Source organism: Carassius gibelio, chromosome A1 (genome assembly GCF_023724105.1).
Source record: "Carassius gibelio isolate Cgi1373 ecotype wild population from Czech Republic chromosome A1, carGib1.2-hapl.c, whole genome shotgun sequence".
NCBI lineage: Eukaryota > Metazoa > Chordata > Actinopteri > Cypriniformes > Cyprinidae > Carassius > Carassius gibelio.
The window spans coordinates 7,957,976-7,985,089 of NC_068371.1; the positions used below are offsets into that span (position 1 = coordinate 7,957,976).

The window sequence follows — 27,114 nt, forward strand, 5'->3', positions numbered from 1 at the left end:
ATTCCAGGTATCCTATAACCATATGTTTTTTTAGGGATAAAGATAAGAAAACCTGTGCAATTATATTTCTAAACGTTTAATTTTTCAAATGATAACAGTACGTTCAATAATAATAAGACGCAATCGGGAAGCATAATATACCAATCGAATAAAATCAGTATCAACAAAATTTATCTTTGCACTATAGAGGTGAAACAGAAGAACACAAAGGTGGCATTCAGGTATATTTACTGTACAGACTGTTTAATGAGGCTCAGAGGAGGCTTGAATTTAAGTCACTTAATATTAACTTTGTCTCCACTCCGTTTGTTATAAAGAGAGGATTAGATTTTCGGCAAAAATCACGGTTCATGCCAGAAAATATACCTGAAGCAGCCTGCTTTCACAATCTGTTCTGTAAGTTTCAGGATGCACACTGACAGAAAGCAATTCTTTGCAGTCTGCAGGTATTATGTCCAATCACAAAAGTTGCACAGCTAACCATAGACAAAAATATCGCAGTACGTATTTATATTGCGCTACATTTATGTGAATGATTAAAATATAGTATTCCCTTTCATTTTCACATTTCTAACTAGCCGATGTCATAAAAACTGAATGTTAACTATACAATAATTTTAAAATGCTATATAAAACCATTATATTTTTAGCTGGAATATAGAGTGTGTCTTTTTGAACAGAAAACAGTCCAGCTCTACTTGTTCATTAATGGAACAGAGATGGCACACATGCACCCGTGTGAACACACATAGCCAGTGCAATTTCAGCATTATTCCACCCCAAAGACCTCCCGGCTTCAAAACTTCAAAAACTGTGCTTACATCCTGGCACCGAGAAGAAGACAGACATATGCACTATTGGATTAAAAACATCTGTGTGTAGGAGGGTTCGCTTGGATCTCAGGGCACTCAGCACAATAGTTTGTCTGGATCTGGCCCACCAGCAGCTGCCAAAACATGTCAGCACTTTGTCCTCCTCTTTTCTCTTTAAATGCCACATGGACCTCATCCACAACCACTCTGGGTGTCCTTATGTCTTTCTTTTGAGAAGATAATAGTGATTATCTAATTTAGTAATGATTTGTTCTTTTGAATCGGTTCTTTTTAATGACTTTTATGCACTTCGCTTGACTCCGTGAGCTTTGTTTTGTAGTTAAATTAAAGTGGATGACATGTTAATACCACAAATAACACAACTTTTTACAGTCTGTGCAACTTAATTCAGAACATGGATATAAACATTAGAATTTAACTAAATATTTAGGACTGTTGCACAAGAATAGCATAGCCACACAGGGACTTCTGGGAATACTGTTGAAGGGATAAATTAACCAAAAATATTTTAAAAATCATTGGGGTCCAAAACAACACTGGTCCTCACTAACATTCATTGCATTTTATAAAAAAAAAAAAAAGAAAAGAAAAGCGTAAATTATATATTTAAATATTATTGTATTAATAAATATGCATAAATATAATGTATTGCGATATTTATTTGCTATTTATCTCTAGACCATGGGTAAAAGTTGAATGATACACTTATACAGACTGGACGAATGGAAATATGTGTACATGGACAAGATGTTTATTTGCTCTACAGGCAATACTATCTGCAGGCATTTCATATTAGAGTTAACCACTGCAACCATTAAATAAATTTTTCCCCAGCCCTACTTTTAGAGATTTATCCAATCTGTGAATCTTTTTTAATTGTTTCATTAAAACCAAGGGTCCAACTGAACACTGTGATAGATGTAGATGTTGTTCTCTAGAGTTATATTTAAAAGTGTAATAGCTAGTTCACCTACAGTAGTTTCTCTACTTCCTCAGCAGATGCTGTACATCTGTTTTGCTTGGTATCAGACTTCTTTTTTCTCTGTGTCACTGTACTTAATGTCTCGGTACAGTTTTTTATTTTTTTTGTCTGTGCGGTGTCCAAAATGAGAGGTATTTACAAATCTTTCTAAATCTGCAATAATTTGAGAAGAAAATTTTCTGTTTGCTGTAGATGGTTTCTACAGCTGTGTTGTCATTCTCGTTTGACGTGTGGAAGAAGCATTGGGGTTTTTTTCTCAGCAGGGAATGCTGGAATAAGTAAAAGCATATTGGGCAGGAAAGGGGCCCAGCTGGCAGGAAGTCATGAGTAGTGGTAATGAAACGATTTACACCAGAACACTGCGCTGTACACACAAACACATACTAATGACACATAAACACTGAGCTGAGAGGAAAATGTCATTGCACATAAACAACTGATTACTGTTTTAACTGAACCATTATCCTCTCAGTACAGATGGGGGTAATATGGGGATTTAAGTGTGGTTTTGTTAATAGCAGTGTTTGCTACAACATATTATTGAGTAAAATCTGTTGTTACTGACCAGGTCCTAAAGATCTTCATGAAGATATGCAAGATTTATATACACATTAATGAAAGGATCTGGCTTTGCTGTTTGGATGAAGTTGGGGTTCCACATTTGTGATCCTGGACCACAAAACTTAAGTCTTAATTCGATGGGTTATATTTGTATATTTGTATGGGTATTCTTTTATGCCAAAAATCATTATATTAAGTAAAGATCATGTTCCATGAATATATTTTGTAAATGTCCTTCTTCAAATATATCAAAGCTTAACTTAATTTTTGATTTGTAATATGCATTGCTAAGAAATTCATTTGGACCACTTCAAAGGCGATTTTCTCAATATTTCGATTTTTTTTTTTTGTTTGCACCCTCAGATTCCAGATTTTCAAATAGTTGTATCTCGGCCAAATAATGTTCTATCCTAACAAACCATACAGCAATTGAGAACTTATTTATTCAGCTTTCAGATGATGTATAAATATCAATTAAAACATTTTTTTCCCATATAACATATTACAGAACAAATTTTTACTTTAAAAACATATTTGATCTCTGCATGCACATTCATAAACTATTCGGTTTTAAGGCATTCCTGTAATTAGATAATGCCAGCTTCCTGCCATCAAATCCTTTATTGCTATAGAGTCAGCCCAATACAAACTTAAGCTCAGTCTCTCCCTCTGTGTGTCTCTGAGGGCTGGTAATAAGATAATTACATTTGAAGACTCCCTCCCCCATTCTCAACTTCTCCTGGATTATTTCGTCTAGTCTCTTCTCTTTGATCTTGATTGCCAGGAAGCCTCCTTTTGTGATCACAGTCAAAGCTGTTACCTAAACTACATCACATGTCCAGGAAATCTCCGCTTTGTAAACTTGGGTTAGTTTTAGTCTGTGTATCCTCACTGAGATTTGAAATATAAATGTGTGTGTGTGTGTGTGTTTGAGCTGATAATCAATCCTCTCTAATCTCTTAACGGTTGCTGTCATTGGTGACTGACTCAAATGAGCTTTGACACATCAACACAAAAACTGACATCAGCTTGCACACAGGTCCCTCAATCCCACAGACGACTTGAGATAGATATTGATATGAAAGTCTCATGACACCGGTTTTAAGCCGTAACACAATATCTCAGCCAACTCAAGATTAACTTTAAAGGGTGAGAATGTCATCGTGCCGCCACTGTTTTATTGACACTGGTGATCGTGCCGTGATGTACATATATCAGACTGGGTCACTCTGGGCTTCTGAGGACAAATTGGTGATCTTGGTTCATTTCAAAAACCAGAACTATATATATATAAAAAGTGCATTGCAAGTACAATGTGCTTCTTAGGTAAACAAAGGACAACCCATTTATTCCATTAAACAAGGATATTCCAGAGGAAGCTTAATATTCCCTATATTTGCATGTTAAAAACTGACTGTGATTTTGATAGGAGTGTTGTTCTGAGACTAACAAGGGATGTTGATTTAGTATCATATCTTAGTACTTGGCACCATATTGTGTGTGTGTGTTTATGCAGATTTGCATACTTTGCCATCTTATACTCCACGGCTCTGAGACCAAAGGAAGTCTCCCATGTACAACATGCCCTACATTTGCTGCATATGGAGAACAATCTAGATCATTCATCATGACACTTCTGGTTCAGTTGAAGAGCTTGTGGATGTAGATCTGTATTAAACATGCAGGACTCCTGAAAGTAACTCCCATTTTATATAAAAGGGGTGTCTTTTCTATCTAGAATAGCTCCTTGCATACAAACATGAGAGTCTAAAATGATACTATAGGTTACTCTAGATTACAAATAAAGACAACATGATTCTTTCTCTCTCTCTCTTTCTTTCTTTTCAGTCTGTGTTGTTGCTAGGTGCAGTAGTGTTGGTGTGTTTGGCGCTTGACCTCCTGTTCCTCCTCTTCTACTCCTTTTGGCTATGCTGCCGTCGCAGGAAGAACCAGGACTCGCCCAACGCGGACTGCTGCTGCACCGCTTGGTGCGTGATCATCGCCACGCTCGTCTGCAGGTCCGTGGTTTGCTTTCTTATACACTTAAACATGAAACACTCATCACCACACTACCTCCATGCACAAATAATGTGGGAATACACATCATAAATTCTAGTTAATTGAGCATTACACTTGGACTTCCACACAAATAAATCTGTCAGTGAGATCTATTCAGTTGGGAACATTTTGGCTTCGTTCCTAAACCTAGAGAGCTCTCTTGCTTTCCACTGCCAACATAGGCAGAAAACTAAGACAGAAGCTCATAGTTGACTAATCTCAAAGGACTTGTTCACCCAAAAATGTTTACTTTTCTGAAAATGTACTCACCCTAGGGCCATCCGAGATGTAGAAGAGTTTGTGTCTTCATCGGAACAGATTATGAGAAATTTAGCATTACATAATTTGTCACCACTGTGAATGGGTGCCGTCAGAATGAGAGTTGGTAAAAACAATATAATAATAAACAAATCTCATCATCAAAGTGATTAGAACTTCTAGCTAAAATATGAGTCCTTCATTAATAATATCCAGTTTTGTTCTTGTGAAAAATTAGAAATATGCACTGTTCAAACTAGGGCTGGAATTTCAAATACTTGTTGAATTTAAAATAAAAATCCACATTCGAATGCAAAAACGCTTTACGGAGTAAGTGTCATTGCATCATAATGTTTTTGCCTATCCATTTGAAGCCACTAGATGCGGCGCTGCTGCGTTTTTAATTACAAATATTCCGGGGAAAAAAAACATCAATGCGGATATGTTGTTGTTTACCTTTCACACAGAACGCATATTTTGCGCTATTTCTAGAGGGACAACTATAGTTGTCGTTTCGCACAAAAGAGCTGCATGTTTAGAAAGCCATGTACGATGCTGTTTTGCGTATAATTTTTTAAGCAGCTTAATTAATTATAATTGGTTTATAAACATTATTTTAAACATTATGGACTTTTTTCACATATAGTCATGTTATCTTTTTCTTTGAATAAACATGCATTTGTAATATTTAGTTCGATGTGCCCTCTTGTGGCCTCAGGAGAGAATCCAGAAGTTTTTCTTCACCCTAACTGAAATTATGCATTTTAAATCTGAATATAATTTAAATTTAAGTACAAAACAGTTAGTTTTTCAGCCATTTTGACAGCCCTAGATCAAATGCCACTTATAAGCATAAGCCGTTATAAAAAGGTATGTTGTTGGATTTTGATGTGAGAGGACAAGATGGGATGGAGGATGTTTTGCAAAATGGATTTGAATTTAGGCCAGAAACGATAGTATAAAGTGAAAACCCTTTATGATGGATTTTTCTTTCTTACAAGCATGCAGCTTTTTGTTTCAAAAGATGTTAAAGGATGTGCTGGAGTCTCATGGATTACTTGTGGATTATTGAGATGTTTTTATCAGCTGTTTGGACTCTCATTCTGACGGCACCCTTTGACTGCAGAGTAACCTTTGATGCGCAAGTGATGTAATGCTGCATTTCTCATCTCTTCTACATTTCTGTTCTTTTATGTTACACAGAAATAAGAATGTCATACAGTTTTGGAATGACATGAGGGTTAGTAAATTATGTCAGAATATATATAAAAAAGAAAAAGAATTAAAGTGCTCTCAAGTAATTGCTGCATGACACATAATATGGCAGCTTATTAAACGCCTAATGCACGCTGATGAGCGCCGCTGGCCATGATTCATATGAAATAGTAGGTGTGTGTTTCTCCTTGCACATTGTGAAATGGATTCTACCTCATCTGTATTTTTTGTCATAATCCCTGTCTGTATCTCAGTGGATGACTTGCAGCATCCCGCACATGCTTTGCTTTGTTAACCCTTTCATTGTTCAGGACGTGTCTTGTCAATGCTGTCACATTTGACATCTGCTATCTTGTCAGTTTTGATAAATCAGTTACACTACCTTAGCTGACCTTGACAATTAACCTAAATATTTTAAACCGTTCTTACAGATTTTCATTGTACTGTACTTTCTTCAAATATTTGTCTAAGCTAGTAGTGAAGTGTTTGTCTGCAGTGCATCCTGTTGGATACACTTGGTGAAAATGTCTCTTGATCGTTCCTGTCAGATCTCTTTAAATATAGAGAGAGGTCAGATCAGGCTGGCAGCCATTCCACACTGAAGCCAGAACACAGAGGTTAAGTGGTTTAATCAAGTGTCCGCATTAGTTAGGGGTAGAATTATGTTGGCTGAATAGGGGTCATGTGCAACAAACTTCCGTATTCTTTAAAATGGGAGGTATTTAGTGTCTTTTTTAGTGGTCAACCGATATATTGCATATATCGATATATTTGACATTTTTCAAATATTATTTATCGTTTTAATAGCTTTAAGGTTGCTTTCTTTTGTCTTGTGTTCAGATTATTTTCTGCCCCACCAGGCTCATCAGATGCTGTTTTCCCCTCTGTTCCACCCTTTCTTCCTTCCCTTCCTTCTCCTTTCTCTCATCAGCACTCTCTCATCGTTCCTATATCTGACTTCATGCTATTCTATTCTGTGACTGACAAACAAAGAAAAGATTATTTCCCTTAGAAAGAAGAACAACCAGAGAAAAGGACAATGACGTCTGATTGATTGAGCGAGATGCAGATAAAGCTTAACTGGGAGAAGAGAGCGAGTCGTGGATCAGACTGAGTGATGGGTCCATGGCAGAGATGAGAGATGTCATGCTGATATGATGCTTCAGATGGAACACACTGTCTCATGCATCATTAAGCACATCAAATAGTGCACACATGCACTAATGCACACATACTCAAAACACTGAATCCCTCTCCTAAAACCCTAATCTATCTAATGTGTTGTGTCTTTGATAGCTCAATGAATGTGTTCTCATTTAGAAGTGTTCAAAACACTGGAGCGGTTTAATTCTCGTGACATTCAGTTCCTTTACAGTCCTGTTCCTCATGTACATACTATATACAATAACTATGTAATAACTAGGTACTAACCCTGAACCTAACTCTAAACCTAACCCTACCCCATAGTTACCTTGTATTACCAGAACTTTCTTAGATAAATACACTGTAAGTATACTATAAGTACATGTAAGTACACAAACTGTAAAATAAAGTGCATCCGAAATATTTAAGTGAAAAAAAAGACACAATTTACTCATCCTCATACCAGTTCAAATATGTATGCGTTTTTTTTTCTTCTGTTTAACACAAAATATATTTTAAGGAATGTTGATGAACAAACAGTTTCAGTTCCCATTGACTTCCATTGTGTGTTTTTCTTTGTCCATATAATGGAGGTTTATGGAAACCAAAATAGTTTGGTTACCAACATTCGTCTAAAAGTTTTCCACAGAAGAACAAAGTCATACAGGTTTGAAATGACATGAGCGTATGTAAATGATTTTCTGCTGAACTATGCTTTCAGCTTTATCAACAGTTAAAGAAACGCTGATAACCAAAAATAATTTTGACTCTCCCTTAGTTTCTTTTAGTTTTTTTAAACATATCAAGCTTCCTCCAAAGTATTAAAAGTTTATATATATATATATATATATATATATATATATATATATATATATATATATATTATATATTTTGATAGAAAATAGAAAATAATAAATAAAATGATATATTTAGTTTGGTTCATGCAACAAACAAATGAAAAATCTGACACTGAAAAAAATGTAATACTGTTTCACAAAATAATAATAATTTTTTATAATAATAAATAATAATTATATAAATAATAATTTTGATGCTGTTGTTTTGATGTTTACTGGAAAAAATGATATAAGCAACTGATATAATTTTTTTTTTTTTTTGCGGTTTATGTGTGTGTATGATTTTGTCCTGGGCTAAAGAGAAAAATATCTTCTTCCTCTCTGTATAGAGTTCTCTCTTTTTCCCTCTGTCACCCTCATATCAGCCCCCCCCCCCCCACTCCCTGGCGCTAACCCCCGGAGTGCCTTGGCAATGTTGCCATAGCAACAGAATCAGATTTTGAACACAGTAGCTGCGAGATGAATAATGCACTGCAGGTCTCTCTGACAGTGTGTGTGTGTGTGTGTGTGTGGGCACTGTGTATATGTGTGCTATAGCCGCATAGAGTCGTTATTTCATATCTCTTATCTAACACTGCCAGATTCTCTCAAAGATGTGTTTGTTTGTATCTCTATGTGTCCACTGTTTAATTGTGAATAATTTTGTCTTGGTTTATGGATACTGCCTTGGCTAAGTAATTGAGCCATCAAGCCGGAATCGATTCTATTTAAAGCAGCCAGGAATCCTAAAAAGTCTTATTTTCCACAACAATGATGTTTCCCTGAGGAAGTACATTTAAAAAAAATACATTTATTCATTTACCAGACGCTTTTATCCAAAGCGACTTACAGATGAAGACAGTGGATGCAATCAAAAACAACAAAAAGAGCAATGATATATAAGTGCTATAACAAGAGGAAGTCTGAGGTGGTTTGTCCCGACTCTTCCCGTGTATGTTTGAAAGTGACCAATATATGTCATTGGTTCAAGCCAACTGCTCTGAATGAACCCACATGGACCTGCAAAATCAATAACACAAATATCATGAAAGTTCTGTACTCAAATTCATATATCATTGTATTTATGTGATATTTAAAATGCTTAAAAGCATGGTACTTTCTAACATGGTAGTACTTTTGATGCTTTTTTATTTACATTTTTTGTTAACTGTGCTCAGTGGTTCAGTTGGATTGCATTATCATTCTAAACCAACATTGCAGCACTTGTGAATCAAACATTTTCATACTCATTATACTTTAACAACCAGTTTTGGATACCGTTACGATTGTGGTCAGTGCTGTTAGCGTGAGGGTTTCTGGGTAACAGTGGAAAAGCCTCAGTGAGCCACGTGACTCCTGACCTTAACAAAGAATGACAGCTTGACCTCTCTCTGGATATCTCTCAGCCTCACACACTCCTAAGCTTTTAAGAGCTCTCCCGCCTGAATCCTCTTGTATTTGAGTGACAGATACAAAGAGTAACACATACAGGAAAATGTGCACATGGCATCGGATAAAATGCTCATGGGCACAATTTATAATTTATCCCTGTGACGCAAAGCTGAATTTTCGGCATCATTACTCACATGACCCTTCAGAAATCATTCTAATATGCCGATTTGCTGCTCAAGAAACATTTCTTAGTATTATTGTTAATGGCGATTGTGGTGCTTAATATTATTTGAAACTTATTTCAAATTATTTTACATTTAAAAAGTGATACATTTTTTAAGATCCTTTTGTAAATAGATCAAAAGAACAGCATTTATTAAAAGTATTTACATTTTATTCCAGCAATGTAAAAGTCTTTACTGTCACCTTTTGAGCATCTGAATGTGTGCTTGCTAGATAAAAGTATTAATTTCTTTCTTTAAAAAAAAAAAAAAAAAAAAGATTTATAGAAGTTCTTGCAAAGAAAATGCACATATATATATATATATATATATATATATATATATATATATATAAACAAGCAAACACTCCCTAAGAATAAAATGTATAGCAGCTAATTCAAACATATGATTTAGATTTATTATACAAAGCATTAACTGAAAGCTGGTAATTTTAGGGAAAAGACACCGTTCTGTGTTTTAATGTCTTTTGTGGAAGCAAAAACAACAATGTCGATTCAGCCAAGTTTCAAAGTCATCAAGTGGTTTTTGTTCTCTGCATCTCAGAATAAAGATGACATTGTTTGTGTGCGTGTTGAATTACAGCCTATATTAAAGAGTCTGCCACATTCACATGAGCTAATTCCTATTTTGATCCCTTTCCCGCAGTGCTGGCATTGCAGTGGGTTTCTATGGAAACGGCGAAACGTGCGACGGCATGACACGACTGACATATTCCCTGCGCCATGCTAACCAAACGGTGGCAGGCATCGACAAACTGGTGAGTCATTGGCGTGTTTGTTCGTTCTGAGCTGGGGACATTTTGCCTTATCTAGGTGTTCAAAACACACTTAACTGCCCTTCTGTGGTCAGTCCTAAACACATTACCACACTTTGCATGCACTCTAACATCTCTATACTCTTATTTTACAGCCCTAACTAATAGGGTTTCATGGCATACCAATGCTAAAGTACTGTGTTACAGAAAAATGACCCACTCCCCACTGCTGTAGCTAGAGTTCATTGCCCTTTGCTAAACACTTTAAGTAGAATAAACACTCTACTTCTGTTGCCAAATACTCCATAGCTAAAACCCCCAGCATGCAGGGTTATTAAAAGTTAATGTATTCAGAAGTTTGAGGGTTTAATTGTTTTGGCTGGCTTGCTGGGACTTCTTGTACGAAGCAATTATGTTAGGGCTGCACGATTAATCGCATGCGATTGTCATGCGTGTCTCATCAGTAAAGATGGTTCTGTGATTACCGGTAAATGTCCATCAGCTGCTTTCAAATGGAGCCGCACCTAATATACAGAGCCGTAGATCGTTGACAAGCTACGCAATATCGCGTTCATAACCGCATGCGATTAATCTGCGATTATGAACGTGATATTGCACAGCTTGTCAGTGAATTACGGCTTCCCATCACACTAGATGTGGACTGACATTGCTCAGAAGTCAGATGTTGGTTGAAAGTGAAAACCCAACCTCTGTTTGGTGTCAAACTCTAGCGTAAATACTCCAAAAACATGACAATCTTCACTTATTATAAACAAGATTTATTTCTGTCATAAATGTAAAAAAGTTCTTATTGAGATTAACAGAGATGTTGATGGTTTATTGAAAATTATAGTTTAGTTTGATGTCACCATTATGCTGATCAGTACTTAGGAAGTATGAGTCTTTTCAGTGTTAGCGTTCATTTAGCAGCTGTAATTATACCTGTTACAGCAAAAACATTGAGAAAAAGATGTCATTCGATAATGTTGGTTACTGGCTGATATTAAAGATGTCTTAATGTAACAATCTGATCAACTGATTTTACCAGGAGTCTGTTCTACGCTATTAATTTAATATTAGTGACTATAGCAGATGTGTTGCAATACACAGGGTCCTGACAGTTTATGTTATTTTATTTTTATCTGATCTTTTTAAACTACATTGTTTTAGAATCACTTCAAACCATAGGATGCTTAGACATACAGAGACCTTAAGAATTAGTGTAAGAATCTCAACAATGGTGACATGCTTCATGCCGCAATGCATTCTGGGTGCTATGGATGAGTTTTGCATGATGTACCCAGAATACATTGCAGCATAAAGCATGTCACCATTGCTGAGATTCATACACTGAATCTTGATGTTTGTGTGACAATTTTTTTTTTAAATTTTTTAAATTATCTGCTTTAAATTCAACTGGGTGTCAGGTTGTTGACCATTGAGTCACTTTAATAAATAATACTTAACTAACACCACACAGTAGCTTGGGTGAAAACAAGTAATCAGACATATCAATCATCAGCAAGCAAACAGCACCATTGAACCACATATTCGTTTGCCGTTTTAGCCACAATAAAGATGACAGCAGCTAAAAAACAACACCGTCAAGTCAAGTGTCAAATTGCATAACTAAAGCCAACACTTACCAGCATTATGGTGACATCAAACCAAGCTATTACTTTTAAACAGACATCAACATCCACATCTAAACATCCACTTAAATCTTAATTAGAATGTTATGGAATAATGTTCTAATAATGTTATTGATAAACATTTGTAGAATGTTTTTAGAGAACGTTATCCTATCTTTTGAGAGAACGTTCTGGGAACAAAAATAAAACTACCCGCTAAAAACATTGTTAGAACAATCCATGGGAATGTTCTTAGAACATTTTAGAACAAAGAAAATTCTAGCTGGGAAGTGCCGCTCCATTTGAAACCAGGTGGTGGACATTTACTGCTAATTACAGAACCGGCTTTACTGACAAAGACACGCATGACAATCGCATGCGATTAATCGTGCAGCCCTAAATTATGTGTATCAAAATATCCATTAGCAGGTATTTTCCACCTAATATTTTACTATCACAAATAAAAACAATGATGATCATTGTCCAGAATTATGTGATTTGGTCAGTCAGTAATGATGACATGCATAATAATCTGCCAGTTTCATTCAGAGGGCAGAAAAAAATTCATCTGATTTATTGAGCCTAAAATGGTTGTGTTTTTAGGTATCAGAAAGCACCAGCTCTCTGAATGAAACCCTGCAGGAAGGTTTGGTGCAGCTGGAGACCGTTTACTCCAAGCATACGGACTATCTGTCCATCGTCCAGAAACTGCAGGGTCAGCTGGACGAGCTGATCAATCTGATGGTGGAGGTGCCTTTCTGGAGCAGTACGGATCTCTCTCTAGATCACCTGGCATCCGTCACTGAGCAGTTTGACTGGTACAGGTAATTATGAAGTCCAGTCAAGTAATCATGATCTCTGATGGCTACATTAGTCTCAGAGGTATTGCCCAGATAGTAGTGGTTTCTAAAATCCTGAAGGTTTTTACAAAAATGTAGTTTGGCATGACTTTGATGTTTTGTTATCTAATGCAGTCACATTCAGACATTAGTATGAACTAATAAGAATGACTCTCAAATGAGAGTTTATGGACATACACACTTGAATTTCTCAATAGTAAAGTCCAGACTTGTTACTTGGAGTTATAAAGACATTTCCACCCACCTGGGAGAGATGATGTGTATGTGTGTTTTGTAGGTGGTTGGGTTATCTGGGTCTGCTGCTCTTTGATGTTATAATCTGCCTGCTCGTTTTGGCCGGTCTCATACGCAACTCTAGAAGCATCTTGATCAGGTAAGTGCAAAAATGACGAAACACATGTTTTTAGTAAATATCACACACAATAGCCACTCATGTATACATCATACATCATAAAATTCCCCTAAAGAAGCTTTTCTCTACCTTTAGGGAACACCACATTACTTAGACTTTTGACCAAAATATAAGACAGCATTGTTTTTTATATATTTTTGTTTACAGTATTTTTCGGACTATAAGTCGCACCTGAGTATAAGTCGCATCAGTCCAAAAATACGTTATAATGAGGGAAAAAACATATATAAGTCGCATTTATTTAGAACCAAGAACCAAGAACCAAGAGAAAACATTACCGTCTCCAGCCGCGAGAGGGCGCTCTATGTCTTCAGTGTAGACTACAGGAGCACTGAGCAGTATCGCCCTCTTGTGGCTGTAGACGGTAATGTTTTCTATTTGTTAATTTCTCTTGGTTCATTTTCTCTTGGTTCATGTCAAATTAATTTTGATAAATAAGTCGCACTTGACTATAAGTCGCAGGACCAGCCAAACTATGAAAAAAAGTGTGACTTATAGTCCGGAAAATACGGTACATTTAATTTACGGTAGTATCATGTGTGTGTGTGTGAGACATTGAAGTGTAAGAAAATATAAATAATCAATGCGAGAATGTTGATATGCAAGATCACATGAAATTTCACGGTACATCAAAAGTGGCTTTCTTGTTTTCCTGGTGCGTTGCTGGAGGTGTCTCAGGATAAAATGCACTACCTGAGTTTACAGTTTCAGTTTGAAAATTTTCAAGTTGGAAATCGTTGTGTGAAAATTCCTATTTTTAGCCTGTAACTATGCAAAACTGAGATCCATTCTCTGAAAGTCTTTAGAAATGGAGAGAGAGTGTGAGAGAGAGAGAGCACGAATCAGAGAGGAGTTGGCAGAGGAGAGATGGATTCAGGCAAAACAAAATCTATTTAGTCTACAAGGGAGGGTGAATATCTTCCCTTGATTCACTCTGACTCACTTTACACGCCTTCTGCTGCAGTTAGACACCTCTTCTGCCGCGTGTGGTGTACAGTACATGCATGTTTGTTTGTGTTTACATTAGTTCTTGAGGGTGCATGTGTATCTAGAAGCACATTTGGTCAGTGGGAGGTTGTTTGAATCCCCAGAGATGTTTACTAACTGGGTTACTCACCATGAGTCTAAACATGTTTTAAAGAAGCCAACCAGAAAATATCCATCAACAACACAGAAACATTTCGGCTTTGCTTACAGCAATAACTAGAAACTCATTTCACTTGTCCCACAATTAAACGACAACTCAAGCCATTTCAAGTTCAGAAGAATTAAAATAAGCGCTTTAAAACATCTTCAAGGTGTCCAGGGTTTTTCTGAGTGCAATGTATTTTCAGTGGTTATTAATAATCTCTTTCTGTCCTTCAGCGTTTGTTTGCTAGGTGTGCTGACGCTGGTGATCAGCTGGGCTTCACTTGGGCTGGAGTTTTCTGTTGCTGTAGTGAGTAACACTTTTAATTCTCTTTAATTTTATATCAGTATATTTATGTGTGGTTCTATGCCCATCTAAAGGGCATTAAATAATAATAAACTCATTAAGTGAGGCCAAATTAAGATTCATTTTAAGATTATTGCCTTGAGGAAAATATTAGTATTATATGTTCCTATGGCTCAAGTGGTAGAGAATTGCCTTAGCAGCCCAAGGTTGTGGGTTCGATTCCCAGGGAACACATGTTAGGTAAAAACTGTTAGCCTGAATCGCTTTGGATAAAAGCGTTTGCTAAATGCATACAATTTAATTAAATTGAATTAAATTAAATAAAATTTTATTTAATTTGTAATGAAGTACTGTATATAGACTACTTTTCAAAAAATTTGGGTCGTTTTTTTTATGTTTCTGAAAAGTCTATTATATTCACTAAGGCTGCATTTATTTGATCAAAATTCAGTAAAGCAGTAATATTGCAAAATGTTATTACAGAGTAAAATAACTGTTTTCTATGTTTGAAAATGTAATTTAGTCGATGATGATAAAGCTGAATTTTCAGCATCATTCTGAAATTGTCACAATTTTCCTTCAGAAATCATATTAATATGCTGATTTGGCACTCAAGAAACAATTATTATTATTATTATTATTATCAGTGCTGAAAGTGGTTGTGGTGCTTTATTTGTGTGGAAACCGTGATATAGGATTTTGTGTAAAAGTACAAAAGCATTTATGAGAAATATATATATTTTTTGTCTTTCCCGTTACAATTTAATATGTTCTATCTGGATCAAAGTTTACATTTCTTTAAAAAATAAAAATAAAAATAGTGACCCCAAACTTTGGAATGTTGTATGTTTGAAATGAGAATTATAGATAAAGTTTTGCAAAGAAAAGTGCAGATATATGATGTTGTTGGTGCGTTCTCTTTTTCAGACTACCAGTGATTTTTGTGTTGCCCCTGACTCTTACATCACCAAAGTGACACGTGAGAACGTTGTTATCAATCAAGGTATGTGCTCATAAGTCAAGTTCAGTTTATTAGTCTTTCACAGTTTACACAGGGTTTGCTGGACATTGAAATGCTTGTGACGAGCCTCAGATCACACAAAAAAATACAAGATGGTATAGACAGATATATCATGTTAACAAAAGTAATGCAAATATATAGTATATATTGAGTGTACAGATCAAAGAAAGTAGTGAATGCTGAACTCAAATTCACTGGTGCTTGCCATTCAATTCAGTCTATTTATTTTCTTATTTGCATTTTATTAATTAAATTATATACTGATTTTTTTAATTGCATCCTGAGGTGTATCGTGTCTTGAACTCAGTACTCCCCGCAGAAAATGTGCATGGATACAAACGCTCTCATTCATTCACTTGAAATGTCCTGGAGCATTGCTATGCAAAGGAGGCTTTCTTAAAGAGCCTTTATGAACAAAGCAAGATTTGTATCCTGCCCTCAGACCTTGGCTTTCCTGCACAGACATGAATGTCATTGCTAATTAGTTCCCACAGGGGATACGATTCACGACCCTTTCAAACACATCAAAATATCAATAATACAGACCCAAATCTTCTGAATGGTTATGCATTGTAATAGTAGCAAATGATAAATAAACAAAACGACTGAAAACAGTTTGCACAATATTTATTCAAATTCACTCAAATTTATTTTAAAGGAGAAATTGTGCTATATCAGCCAGTGCATTATCAGCATCCATCTGCACCCACTATGAGTGTGATGATTTAGGCCGAGGTTAATGAATCATTAAACCGCTGCCCGAGGTCATTCTACTGCTGCTTTTCTCAGTCTCTCTTTTGTCTCTTTTTCAAGACCATGAATCCATAGTAATTGGGTTTAGATTCATGCAGTGTCTTTACAGTCATCTCTCTCTCTCATGTACGCTCATACTCACGCATACACACAGAAAAGTTGATATCTTAACAACTGAAGCTAGTTGCCAGTTATCTCAGCCAGCCGGCTTAGTAAATAATGAACTAGTGTGTCACAGTGACTCATGAGAGGCAGATGCATGCAGCACTTTCAACAGATTTACTGCCACGTTTTGTTAGTTTGCATCAGCTGCTTTCTTTGCAGAGTGATTTGAACAATATTTCAACATCTGATCAAGAATTATTTGATCGTTGACCAACAGAAGACTAGGGCAGTGTTTGGGAAGTCACACATTTGAGAAGTAAAATAATGAACATAGTTATTGGAATTCATATGTTTTTGTTATTATCTATGTTTGTTATGTATGTGTGTTAGATATCCTGCAATATTATCTGAAGTGCAGCATGGGACAGACCAACCCATTTCAGCAGGTATGTAATTACTCTTTCTTTTCTCTCTTTCTCATTGCCTCACTTGTTTTCTTTCATGTAATATAAATCGGTCTTCTGATTTGCAGAGACTCTCCGGAAGCCATAAAGCTCTTGTGGAGATGCAGGATGATGTTTCCGAGCTGTTGCGCTCCGCTATTCGAGAATTCCCTAAGACAAAGGTGTGAGATTGGAGATGTCTTTAAGAGTGAGACTGAGCATTGCCGTACTCAGTATGTGGATGTTTATCAGTTTGTCTGTTGATGGGTTGGTTATCAGAGTAACCTGGAGGAGATGCAAGCGGTGTTGAACTCCACTGAAGTCAGTCTCCATCACCTCACTGCCCTGGTCGATTGTCGGAGCCTGCACATGGTATGTTTGTTTGTTAAGATCAAAAAAATACAAAAATATTTTTTTACACTGCCAAGTTTATTCTGCGTAATGACAAAATTATGCATAAAAGCCATGCTAAAAAGTGTTGCCTCTGACCCACCTTTCCCCTGATATCTGTCTTACAAAAGCTTTCTTACAAGTGTTTATTTTGGTGGAAATCGCAACACAATTGACAATCAGTCTGGGACAATCAGATTCACACAATAAGTATTAGATGAATTTTTAGGTTTAGAATTGAATGTCTGGATCTGGGACAAGGGTTAAACAATAAAAACCATATCCAAAATGCTTTTAAAGAGTAGTAATATGGTAAAATGTATCCAAGAAATACACTACCATTCAGAAGTTTGGGGTCAGTAAGTTTATTTTTATTTTTATTTTTTTGATAAATTAACTCTTACTCAACAAAGACACTTTAAATTGTTCAGTAGTGTTACAAAAGATATATATTTCAAATAAATGCTGCTCTTTTAATTTCCACAGATTCAAATGAATGAACAATAATAATAGAAAGACAACATTTCTTGATAACTGGTGTACTCTCTGAAAATTCAGCTGTGCGGTAACAGGATTTAATTCAATTTTAAAATATAATAAAATAGAAAACAGTTGTTTAAAATTGTAATAATGTTTCACGATATTACTCTATTTTTTCCCACCCCTATCTCAGATGCCGAAATCCCTGACAAAAAAAACTTCACTTTCATTTTCCTTTTTGTTAACCCCCCCAAGCTTCCAGCTAACTATAAAGAACAGTGTCTAAAACTTTATATTATGAGCACTTCCTGTGTTTGTTTGCCTCTTTATGATCATTGCATGTTGTATTCCTCGATTGCAAGTCGCTTTGGATAAAAATGTCTGCTAAATTTGAATATACAGTACTCTTTTGATCAAATAAATACAGCCTCTGTGAGCTTTGTGAGATTTCTTTCAAAAACATGCTGGATACTGACCCCGAATTTTTGAACGGTAGAGTATTAGAAAATGGGACATAAATTGTTCAAAGCTGAAGGAACACTTGTTATTTATTACTTTCCATGGTTGTGCTTCCTGTGCAAATGCATTTATGCCTCTTCCTTTACTGTGTTGAAAGACTTCTAAAGCAAGAAAAGACTTTTCATATGGCTGTTGATCATTGTTTTTCTTCTTCTGTCTCACAGGACTATGTGCAGGCTCTGACCGGACTGTGTTATGATGGAGTGGAGGGGCTCATTTATCTGGTCCTCTTCTCATTTGTCACTGCGCTAATGTTTAGCTCCATCGTTTGCAGTGTGCCTCACACCTGGCAGAGCAAGAGGTGAGAGGGCAAGGGTCAAAAAACATTAAAAGAAAAAGGTTGTGGGGTGGGTTGAGGAGAGCAAGGTATGTAAACGCAGCTCCAGTAGATAGACAGAAAACTGACTGCAGTCATGTGTTTGTTAAATGCTTTTATTTTGACATCTGTTCCTTCTGTTTTCACATATTAATCATCTTATCATCACTGTGTAGCTTCTGTTGTCTTGTCGTTCATTCCTCTGTGTGTCATAGATTTGGAAAACCCACTGCCCTGTAGTATGTGTGAGAGACACACTTGTTTTGTAGTGTAAATATAGCCCGTGTATAAAAGAAAAATAGCAGTACTTTTCGAAAAGGAGTATTTTGAATTACAGTGATGGATGAATTAGTTATTTGACTCGCGGTGTTGCATTTGTGTGTAATAGCACTTGTGTATCTCTGAAAAGGGGAGAACAAAGAGACCCTATTCCAAATTCTGTGCGAAGGCAGACTGAGAGTTCTGTGGAAGACGCTGCCTCCCTTTGAGCAATCTTGAAACTGCAAGAGAGGCTGATGTGCATTTGTGGAGAGTATCATCATCAGTGAAACACGACTGGTGATGTGAAAACTTCATTTGCGTAGATTACACACTGAGCAAGCTGGATTGGAAAAGGTCTGTTAAGAGTTACATGTAGAAAAGATATCTTGATCAAAGTGGCATCCAAATCTACACTTTCACAGATCCACTTTTTCTTATTTTATTCCTTTAAAATGCGTTGTTTTTTCCCCCCTTTTTCTTACGTTTCAGATCCAATTCATATTGGTTGTTCGTTGATTTAATGCATGACTTGAATCACTGAGAGAATGTTCAGTGGTTACTGAGGACAATCCATTGGACATGCGATGGAAATCCACAGTAGTTTTTGTAAGACTTTTTTTTATTTTTGAGTTCAGTTGCATTGCTTCTGACTAACATCATGGCTTTAGGATGGTTTTGACTTTATTTATGTATTTGATTGGTTTGATTTATTTATTTTTACATTGACAGTGCACATGTATTAAAGCAAATACATAGCACATGAAAATGAGATGCTGCCCCATTCTGAAAATACCTCTTTTTTTTTTGGTTGTCATTTTAGCGTCCTGACTGCCAAGTTTACTCTTATTCTATAATTGCCCATACTTACTGAGCTTAGTTTTTCCATCAGTTGGCAGATAAACTATTTTCAAATTAGTTTAACTAAATCATTCATTAAGTCATTAGAAGTCATTTGTATTAAAAGTGGCTTTTAAAATCAAAGGTTGAGAGTTTCATGTACATTAGAAACTCCTAGTGAACTTTTTTATATGAATATTATATAAAATATAATAATGTACATTACCATTCAAAAATGGAGTTTAAATGTCTTTGAAAGAAATCTCTTATAATCACCAGGGCTGCATTTATTTAATAATAATAAAAAAAAAAAACGATATTATTATGAAATATTATTGCAATCTAAAATAACTAAAATGTCATTTATTCCTTTGATGGCAAAGGTGATTTTTTAGAAGCCAGTGTTCCAGTCTTCAGTGTCACTTTGAATGAAATTGAAAGTTCTAAAGAAAAGCATTTATTTGGAATATAAGTATTTTGTAGCATTATAAATGTCTTTACTGTCACTGTTGATCATTTAAATGCCCTTGCTGAATAATTACTTAATTTCTCATTCTCAGCCAATCTTTAAACTGTAGTGTATTTGATATTTTACATAAACTTTTTATAATTTTAATATTATGTAAAATTTTTAGATTTAAAGTAGATAGATTTTTGACTCTTTTTTCACACATAGTTGGCTAAAAGGTATTGAGAGACTTATAATGTAGACTTTCGATGTAAATGTGGAGTTTGAGGATTTTAAGATAACATTTAATCTGACTGCAAGTATTTCATATAAAGCATGCAGTGACTCAAGCTTGAGTAATATTTAAATTTTTTTCTAAAATATATTTTTTCACAGTCTTGAAAATTCACTCCCCTTTGTAAAACGACAGGGATGAAGAATGGGAAAACAAATGCGAGAAGCATGTCAATTTGCAAGCGGCAAACATCAGATAGAGTCATATGAGGAATGTTGTGAAAAATGGTTGGAAAAAAAGAGATCTTCACCAAGTCTAGTGAGAGGAGAGACCTTTTCCCCTCCCATCTGACCCAGGGGCACGTGTTTGACCTGTGCTAATTTGTCTGAAGGTCTGAGGAGGAGGATGGCGATGAGACTTCAGCCACACTCGGGCCGCGAGCGCCGCATGATAACCTGTACCGCGTACACATGCCTAGCCTGTACAGCTGTGGCAGCAGCACCTACGGCAGCGAGGCTAGTCTCCCTGCTGCGGCACACACTGTCAGCAACGCACCAGTCACTGAGTACATGTGAGTGTAGCCATGCTAACCTCATCCTAATGCATGGGCTGGATTTGAAGGGCCGTACCGGTATTACAGGTCCTCTAGTATAGGCTCGCTAGCATAGATTACTGCATGGGCTTTGCTCTCCTTACTGCAGGTTTTAGATCAGTTGTTATACTGCATGGGTTTTAATTCTTAATTAAAGTTATTATATATAAAGCCCCTGAACGGCGTCTAGAAACAAACATTTTATGGCATGGGAAGTAGATAATTGTGCAATGAGTTTTACTATATGATAGATACTGTATGACACAACCCAAGCGATATCTATCGTGCTGCAAATAACAACTTAAATTTCGGTCTGTTTCTCTCACAAAGCTATTCAGAAGACTTGTAATATAATGCATGGATTGTATGGATTAGTTCCAGGGTATTTTGATGGCCTTTGTTTATCATTTTTGGTGCTTAACAGTGTCCATTTCCCTTCATATGCATTTTATGAAAAAGAGCTGCATGGACATTTTGTTAAAAATCTATTTTTCTATGTTCTATAGGAGATCATTTGTATGGGTTTGGAGTAAGTAGTGATAGATTATGCATTTTGGATAAACTGTTCCTTTGAAGAATATTCTGAGATGGCATTTATTTCTCAATAATTCCCCAATAAATGTGGAAGTGAACGGCGTCTAGAAACAAACATTTTATGGCATGGGAAGTAGATAATTGTGCAATGAGTTTTACTATATGATAGATACTGTATGACACAACCCAAGCGATATCTATCGTGCTCTACATATATAGTGGATATGATTCAATATAATGCTTTAGGTATTACTCCTACCCTGCAGTTCAAAGTTTCTGTCAGATTTGTAAAGTTTAGTGCACCGCCGTGTGGAAATCCCTCACATGAAGAGGGAGTCGGAGTAACTGGTATCTTGTTTGTGACGCAGGAGCCAGAATGCTAACTTTCAGACCCCTCGGTGCGAGAACACGCCACTCATTGGCAGAGAATCCCCCCCGCCGTCAGTAAGTGCACAAGCACATTTACACAAACACACATGTCTGTAGATGTGCAGACGGCCTCTAGCACAGTGTCACACATTCAGTTCCTCTTTTAGTAAATGGATCTCCTTGAAACCCTGCCCCATGCTTGACATAATTGTTTTATAGCTCTTTATGGTGATAAGTATGTAACTGTGATAAGCCTCTTACTGATAAGTATGCAATTACTAGCTTTGAGAACCTTAAAACTTCACTTTTAGAATAGTTTTAGAACACTGTAAACATTGTCAACTCAAACACACGTAAAGAGTCTTGAAAGTCATTTTGGCAGCCTGTATGCGACACTTATTACAAGTCGTCCCTGTGTAACTGCCACAAAAAAAAGCCTCACAAACAACAAGGTGAAATAGATCCAGCCAAATGTGCCATCATTTGATTATTTTATTCTTTCAATGTGAAATAAAAGTGTTCTTTTCCATACAATGAATGTAAATGGGAAGGACGTCCAAACCTGACCTAAAAAAAGCACTGTTTATGTGAAGTGAAGCCTTATGATAGCTTTATGTGAGGAAGAGACCCAAATAAAACTGCAAGATGCAGTTATGCAATGTGTTTTTAATATCATGGGGTATAATTGTTATTACAAACACGAGAATTGTCTGTCCACAAAAATGTTGTAAATTATGTGACTATGAAAAAGCACAGCACGTTGCATGTTAAACTCACAGAACATGCAAAGATGGAGTTAGCTTCATTTACTGTAAAACGCTGGATCATGAGCTGCTAGCATGTAAAAACATACTGATGCACTTCGCTCTGAAACACAACACATCTGACTGTACTTAATTATAACACTGCGTGTCAACTTGATGTCAGAGAGAGGAGAGAGCGAGAAAGCGCAGTTTGTACAAGTGTATCGGTGCTGTGGAAAATGAGCATTGAAATTCTTTCAAATATTCAGAATCAATATGTAACATTGATGCATCTAACAGTAGTTAAATGTAAAAGGAAGAGTTTCTGCAAATAACAACTTAAATTTCGGTCTGTTTCTCTCACAAAGCTATTCAGAAGACTTGTAATATAATGCATGGATTGTATGGATTAGTTCCAGGGTATTTTGATGGCCTTTGTTTATCATTTTTGGTGCTTAACAGTGTCCATTTCCCTTCATATGCATTTTATGAAAAAGAGCTGCATGGACATTTTGTTAAAAATCTCTTTTTCTATGTTCTATAGGAGATCATTTGTATGGGTTTGGAGTAAGTAGTGATAGATTATGCATTTTGGGTAAACTGTTCCTTTGAAGAATATTCTGAGATGGCATTTATTTCTCAATAATTCCCCAATAAATGTGGAAGTGGGTTTTGCAGTGCTTTACAGAATCTTGGAAGTTGGCATGATTGCATGTACAGTCTGTGACAAGACTGGAGAATGCTTCTCCTGGTTCATGCGCAGTGAATAAGGGAGCATGGTACTCTTTTTGAAGTGGCAGGGCAGCTCTTTTAATCTGATCTGGCATGCGAGGACATCCTTCATTCTCCCATTAGTTTGAGTTCAGAAAACAAAAACACTTTGACCTCTTCCAAGCGCCGCTCTCACTCCGTCTCACTTTCTAGATGCTTTTTTCCTTTTGACTTTGTGTTTTTGGTCCCTGACGCATGCATATTCAAACTCCAGACTGGAGAGACCGCTCAAGAATCCACGATTCTTTGAAAGGATGTAATCTTATTCTCAGTAATGTCATTGTCCAGGATGCTGCTTTTTGGTGCCCGTCCTAGCTGATATCTAATGGAATAGTCTCTCCTTCTCTGGATTTTATGATTGAAAATATGCATGAATTTTGTCTCTTCCTCACCCTACTGAAAAACGTCCCTCATGCATGTCTGTTTTGTAAAGTGTCTCAACAGTATTCACCCACATATAGCGTCATTATCTATATGTGTTCTCATTCACTGTTCTTTTCATTTCCTACTGTATTTGTCATGGTGTTAAATTTTCTCCTTTTCTTTAATATTCACATTTATTGCACTCTTTCGAATGGAACTTGCACTCAAAAGCTGATCGTGAGGAGAAAATGACTCTTATAGTGTGCATCATCACAGTAACTCTTGGCTTTAACAGAACCATCAGGCTGTCCAAATGACTGTCAGTTTGTGTGTTCCGCATGTGAGTGAGTTAGTGAGAACGACAGAATGAGGTTCATATTTATATGTGCTTCATGTTTGTAAGAGCTGGGGCTCTCTCCTAAAGCCTATTCAGATGATGTCACCTTTCTTCACTTTGATTATATGAAATAATTGTGTTGATCATACTTGGAAAAAGATTTAGACTGTATTGTAAATACAGCTCTTCAAAATGATGTGATTGTGTCTTCCCTCCCCCTTTCCGTGTTTTCTCACCCTGTTTTGCAGTACACCTCAAGCATGAGGGCCAAATATCTGGCAACCAGCCACCCAGACCAGTCCAGGCCATCAGAATCCCAGAACGGACTGGAGCCCAACATGCGACCAGATTTAACCAGCCGTTCAGCTCCAAACAGCCGACCAAATTCAGCTATCCACCGACCCCACTCCTCCATCCATTAACTATCATCAAATGCGTAATCAATAGCCATCTAGCCGTCAGGTCTACAAGTAAGACATTTGTCTCCACCTCAATTTTCAGCCCTTTGCCAGTAAAGAAATTCTTTTGCTGATTGGAATCAGTCATCCATGCTTCATCCTTACTCAGTCTTCTTAAAGACTCCATTCTGCTAAACCTTTATTCAGACTGCCATATTTTAAACTCCCCCAATCATCACAGCACCTACACTGCCCTCATCTGGAGGACTCCTCTCAGTCGTCAGCACAGTCGCTCCCTCACTACCCTTACAGAAATTCTCTCAGGGCAGCCATATTGGCAAGGACTGCAGGACACATTATCACAGCAGGATAATGATTTATACAGTACCACTGTCGTTTTTAAATCTCTTGGCGTGCTGTGCAAGAAATGTCATTCTTTGACATTTAATTCTATTTTTAAGTGTTTTGCAAAATTACATATAGTTTAACAAGGTTTCAAAGATGCAGCTTTTGTGCTTTCTCTGCAGTTCCTGACAATATGGCAGCATTCTACTATTACAGCCACAATCCTGGGTATTTATCATTGCTATTTGATGTTAACAGAGATGTTTACTCGTTTACAAATGTTCATTAGTTAACTGAATCATATACTTGCGGTTCCTCTCATCGGAAGGCCGATCTTTGTATTTACAGTTCAAGTGTAATCTATGGTGAACCACAATGTGAACTGACAGCCATCAAGCCTTTGAGCCATTATGCACATTCAGTATCTTATTCTAGAAGGGAAACAACTGCACAGCACACTAAGGGTGTGTGTTTGTGCGCGTGGCGTATTTGCCTTGTGCATTAGTTAGGGTGTTTTAAAACGGTCCGACTCACGAGCTCTGCTCTTTGTAAATAGTAAGTGTTTTTGTATTTGGAAAAATGTCTAAATGATTAACACTACAAAGTCAGTGCACTGATCTTCTGTGTAACAGTGCAGTGCAACATTTGCTGTGGCTTAGAGCTGCAGTGGAGAGTATCTGTAAGAAAAAAATCGTGAAACGAAATAATAGTATGTTTTGTAGACATATCACTTGAATTTGTGAATACACTTGTGGGTGCTCGTGTGTATGTGCACACTTTAAATGTGAATATTTCAAACGGAGGAAAATCGGCTCAGAGTGAAGAAGGCATACCTGGACAAAAAGAGAAATGCCTCCCCACTGCCCCACATGTACATCTTTTTCTGTTCAGGCTTGTTGTCCAGGCTTTTTACCAGGGGATTGGTGTGTATATATATATTTTTTTTCTTCTCCTAATGAATTGGATTTTATTTTCACCATGGTCCGCCTTTTAATTAGTATTTTTTTTAGCAATTATGGGGAAACACTTCTCTGTGGTGTTGATGGATCTTCAATATGGACACTGGACTTGTGCCAATAACAGGATTTTTGTGGTTTCACCACCTTTCCGCAGGAGAAAGATCAAACTAAATATTGCGAAAAAAAAAAAAATGTGACTGGGACAATGAAGCTAAGGAAATTCCTCCTGGTCATGCAGTCACTAAGTAAGACTTGTGTGGATGTAGTGTAAGATAACCTAGCTGTCTTTACCAAGTGCAGTATTGTTGGTTTCATTTACTTGCATCCAGTGTCATAAGGCTGACATAACAGTGTTTAGACATTGTCACGTCGCCTGTCAAGCGCTAATGTTCTCATGCGTAAGATGTGGTATCTAATGCCACTCTCAAAACATCACACCTTGTTGTTTCTTGAACGTAGGTGTTCATTTGATTTTGATTTTAATAAATATCATAGATTACATTAGCTGGTAGAAATGTCATTTTAAACTGGAAAATGCTATAATACTGTATCTTTTATGACTTTGTGACACCCTCAGTCAATTGAGGTTGGTTGTTGTTTGAATTGTCTTTTTGTGTAACAAAAGTGGATGCTGTGTTTGGATGCCAGCAGGAAAGGGCTTGTATCCCTAAACCTCTAAGATCATGCACAGACATGATTTTGACCAATATAATATCAGGCAACCACCAAGTTACAATCCTAGAATAACACTTGTGCACAAAAAGTATCAATGCAACACAATGTTTCACACAAACACTGACTATTACAGAAAAAGTAATAGTAACACAAATGGATAAAATGCACCTTACCACTCAATAAACACAATGTAAAAATGCTCTGAAACATGTGAGCCTTTTTAGAGTATTTACATGTATTCAACCACTTACAATCCAAATGTTTGGATCTATGACTCTGTACCGTATAATGCAGTTGCATGACTGAAGGAAATATGAGGAAGAAATATTCTGCCTTTCTTAATGTTTTCATACAGTAACCTTTCTTTCTGTAAATGTACACTTTTTTTCTAGCGTATTCTTGTTAGCTTTCTATTGTATAGACTATAACAAATGAGCCTACTCACTCCTTTCTAAACGTGAATAAGAATGATTCATCATAAATTGATGTTTTGATAATTCTTATGGATGTTTTTTCATTTGTGATTAAGATGTTGTACATGTCAGAAAAAATGATTTTCTGAGCCAGGATTCAATGTTTTAATAATATTAAAATGAACTTATCTGGTG

The 27,114-nt window shown here is 36.4% G+C and overlaps 1 protein-coding gene across 1 annotated transcript in view; it reads left to right on the top strand.

Annotated features, from left to right (window-relative positions):
- The window catches only part of ttyh3b (tweety family member 3b), a 31,274-nt gene extending 4,160 nt beyond the window's left edge, over positions 1-27,114 (top strand). The window contains exons 3-15 of the mRNA XM_052582671.1: positions 4,225-4,394; positions 10,166-10,277; positions 12,509-12,729; positions 13,043-13,138; positions 14,543-14,615; positions 15,540-15,615; positions 16,882-16,937; positions 17,024-17,116; positions 17,214-17,306; positions 18,488-18,624; positions 20,812-20,991; positions 21,915-21,990; positions 24,378-27,114. Coding sequence (XP_052438631.1) covers positions 4,225-4,394; positions 10,166-10,277; positions 12,509-12,729; positions 13,043-13,138; positions 14,543-14,615; positions 15,540-15,615; positions 16,882-16,937; positions 17,024-17,116; positions 17,214-17,306; positions 18,488-18,624; positions 20,812-20,991; positions 21,915-21,990; positions 24,378-24,551 — 1,557 coding nt within the window. The 3' untranslated portion in view covers positions 24,552-27,114. The remainder of the gene's footprint in view (positions 1-4,224; positions 4,395-10,165; positions 10,278-12,508; positions 12,730-13,042; positions 13,139-14,542; positions 14,616-15,539; positions 15,616-16,881; positions 16,938-17,023; positions 17,117-17,213; positions 17,307-18,487; positions 18,625-20,811; positions 20,992-21,914; positions 21,991-24,377) is intronic.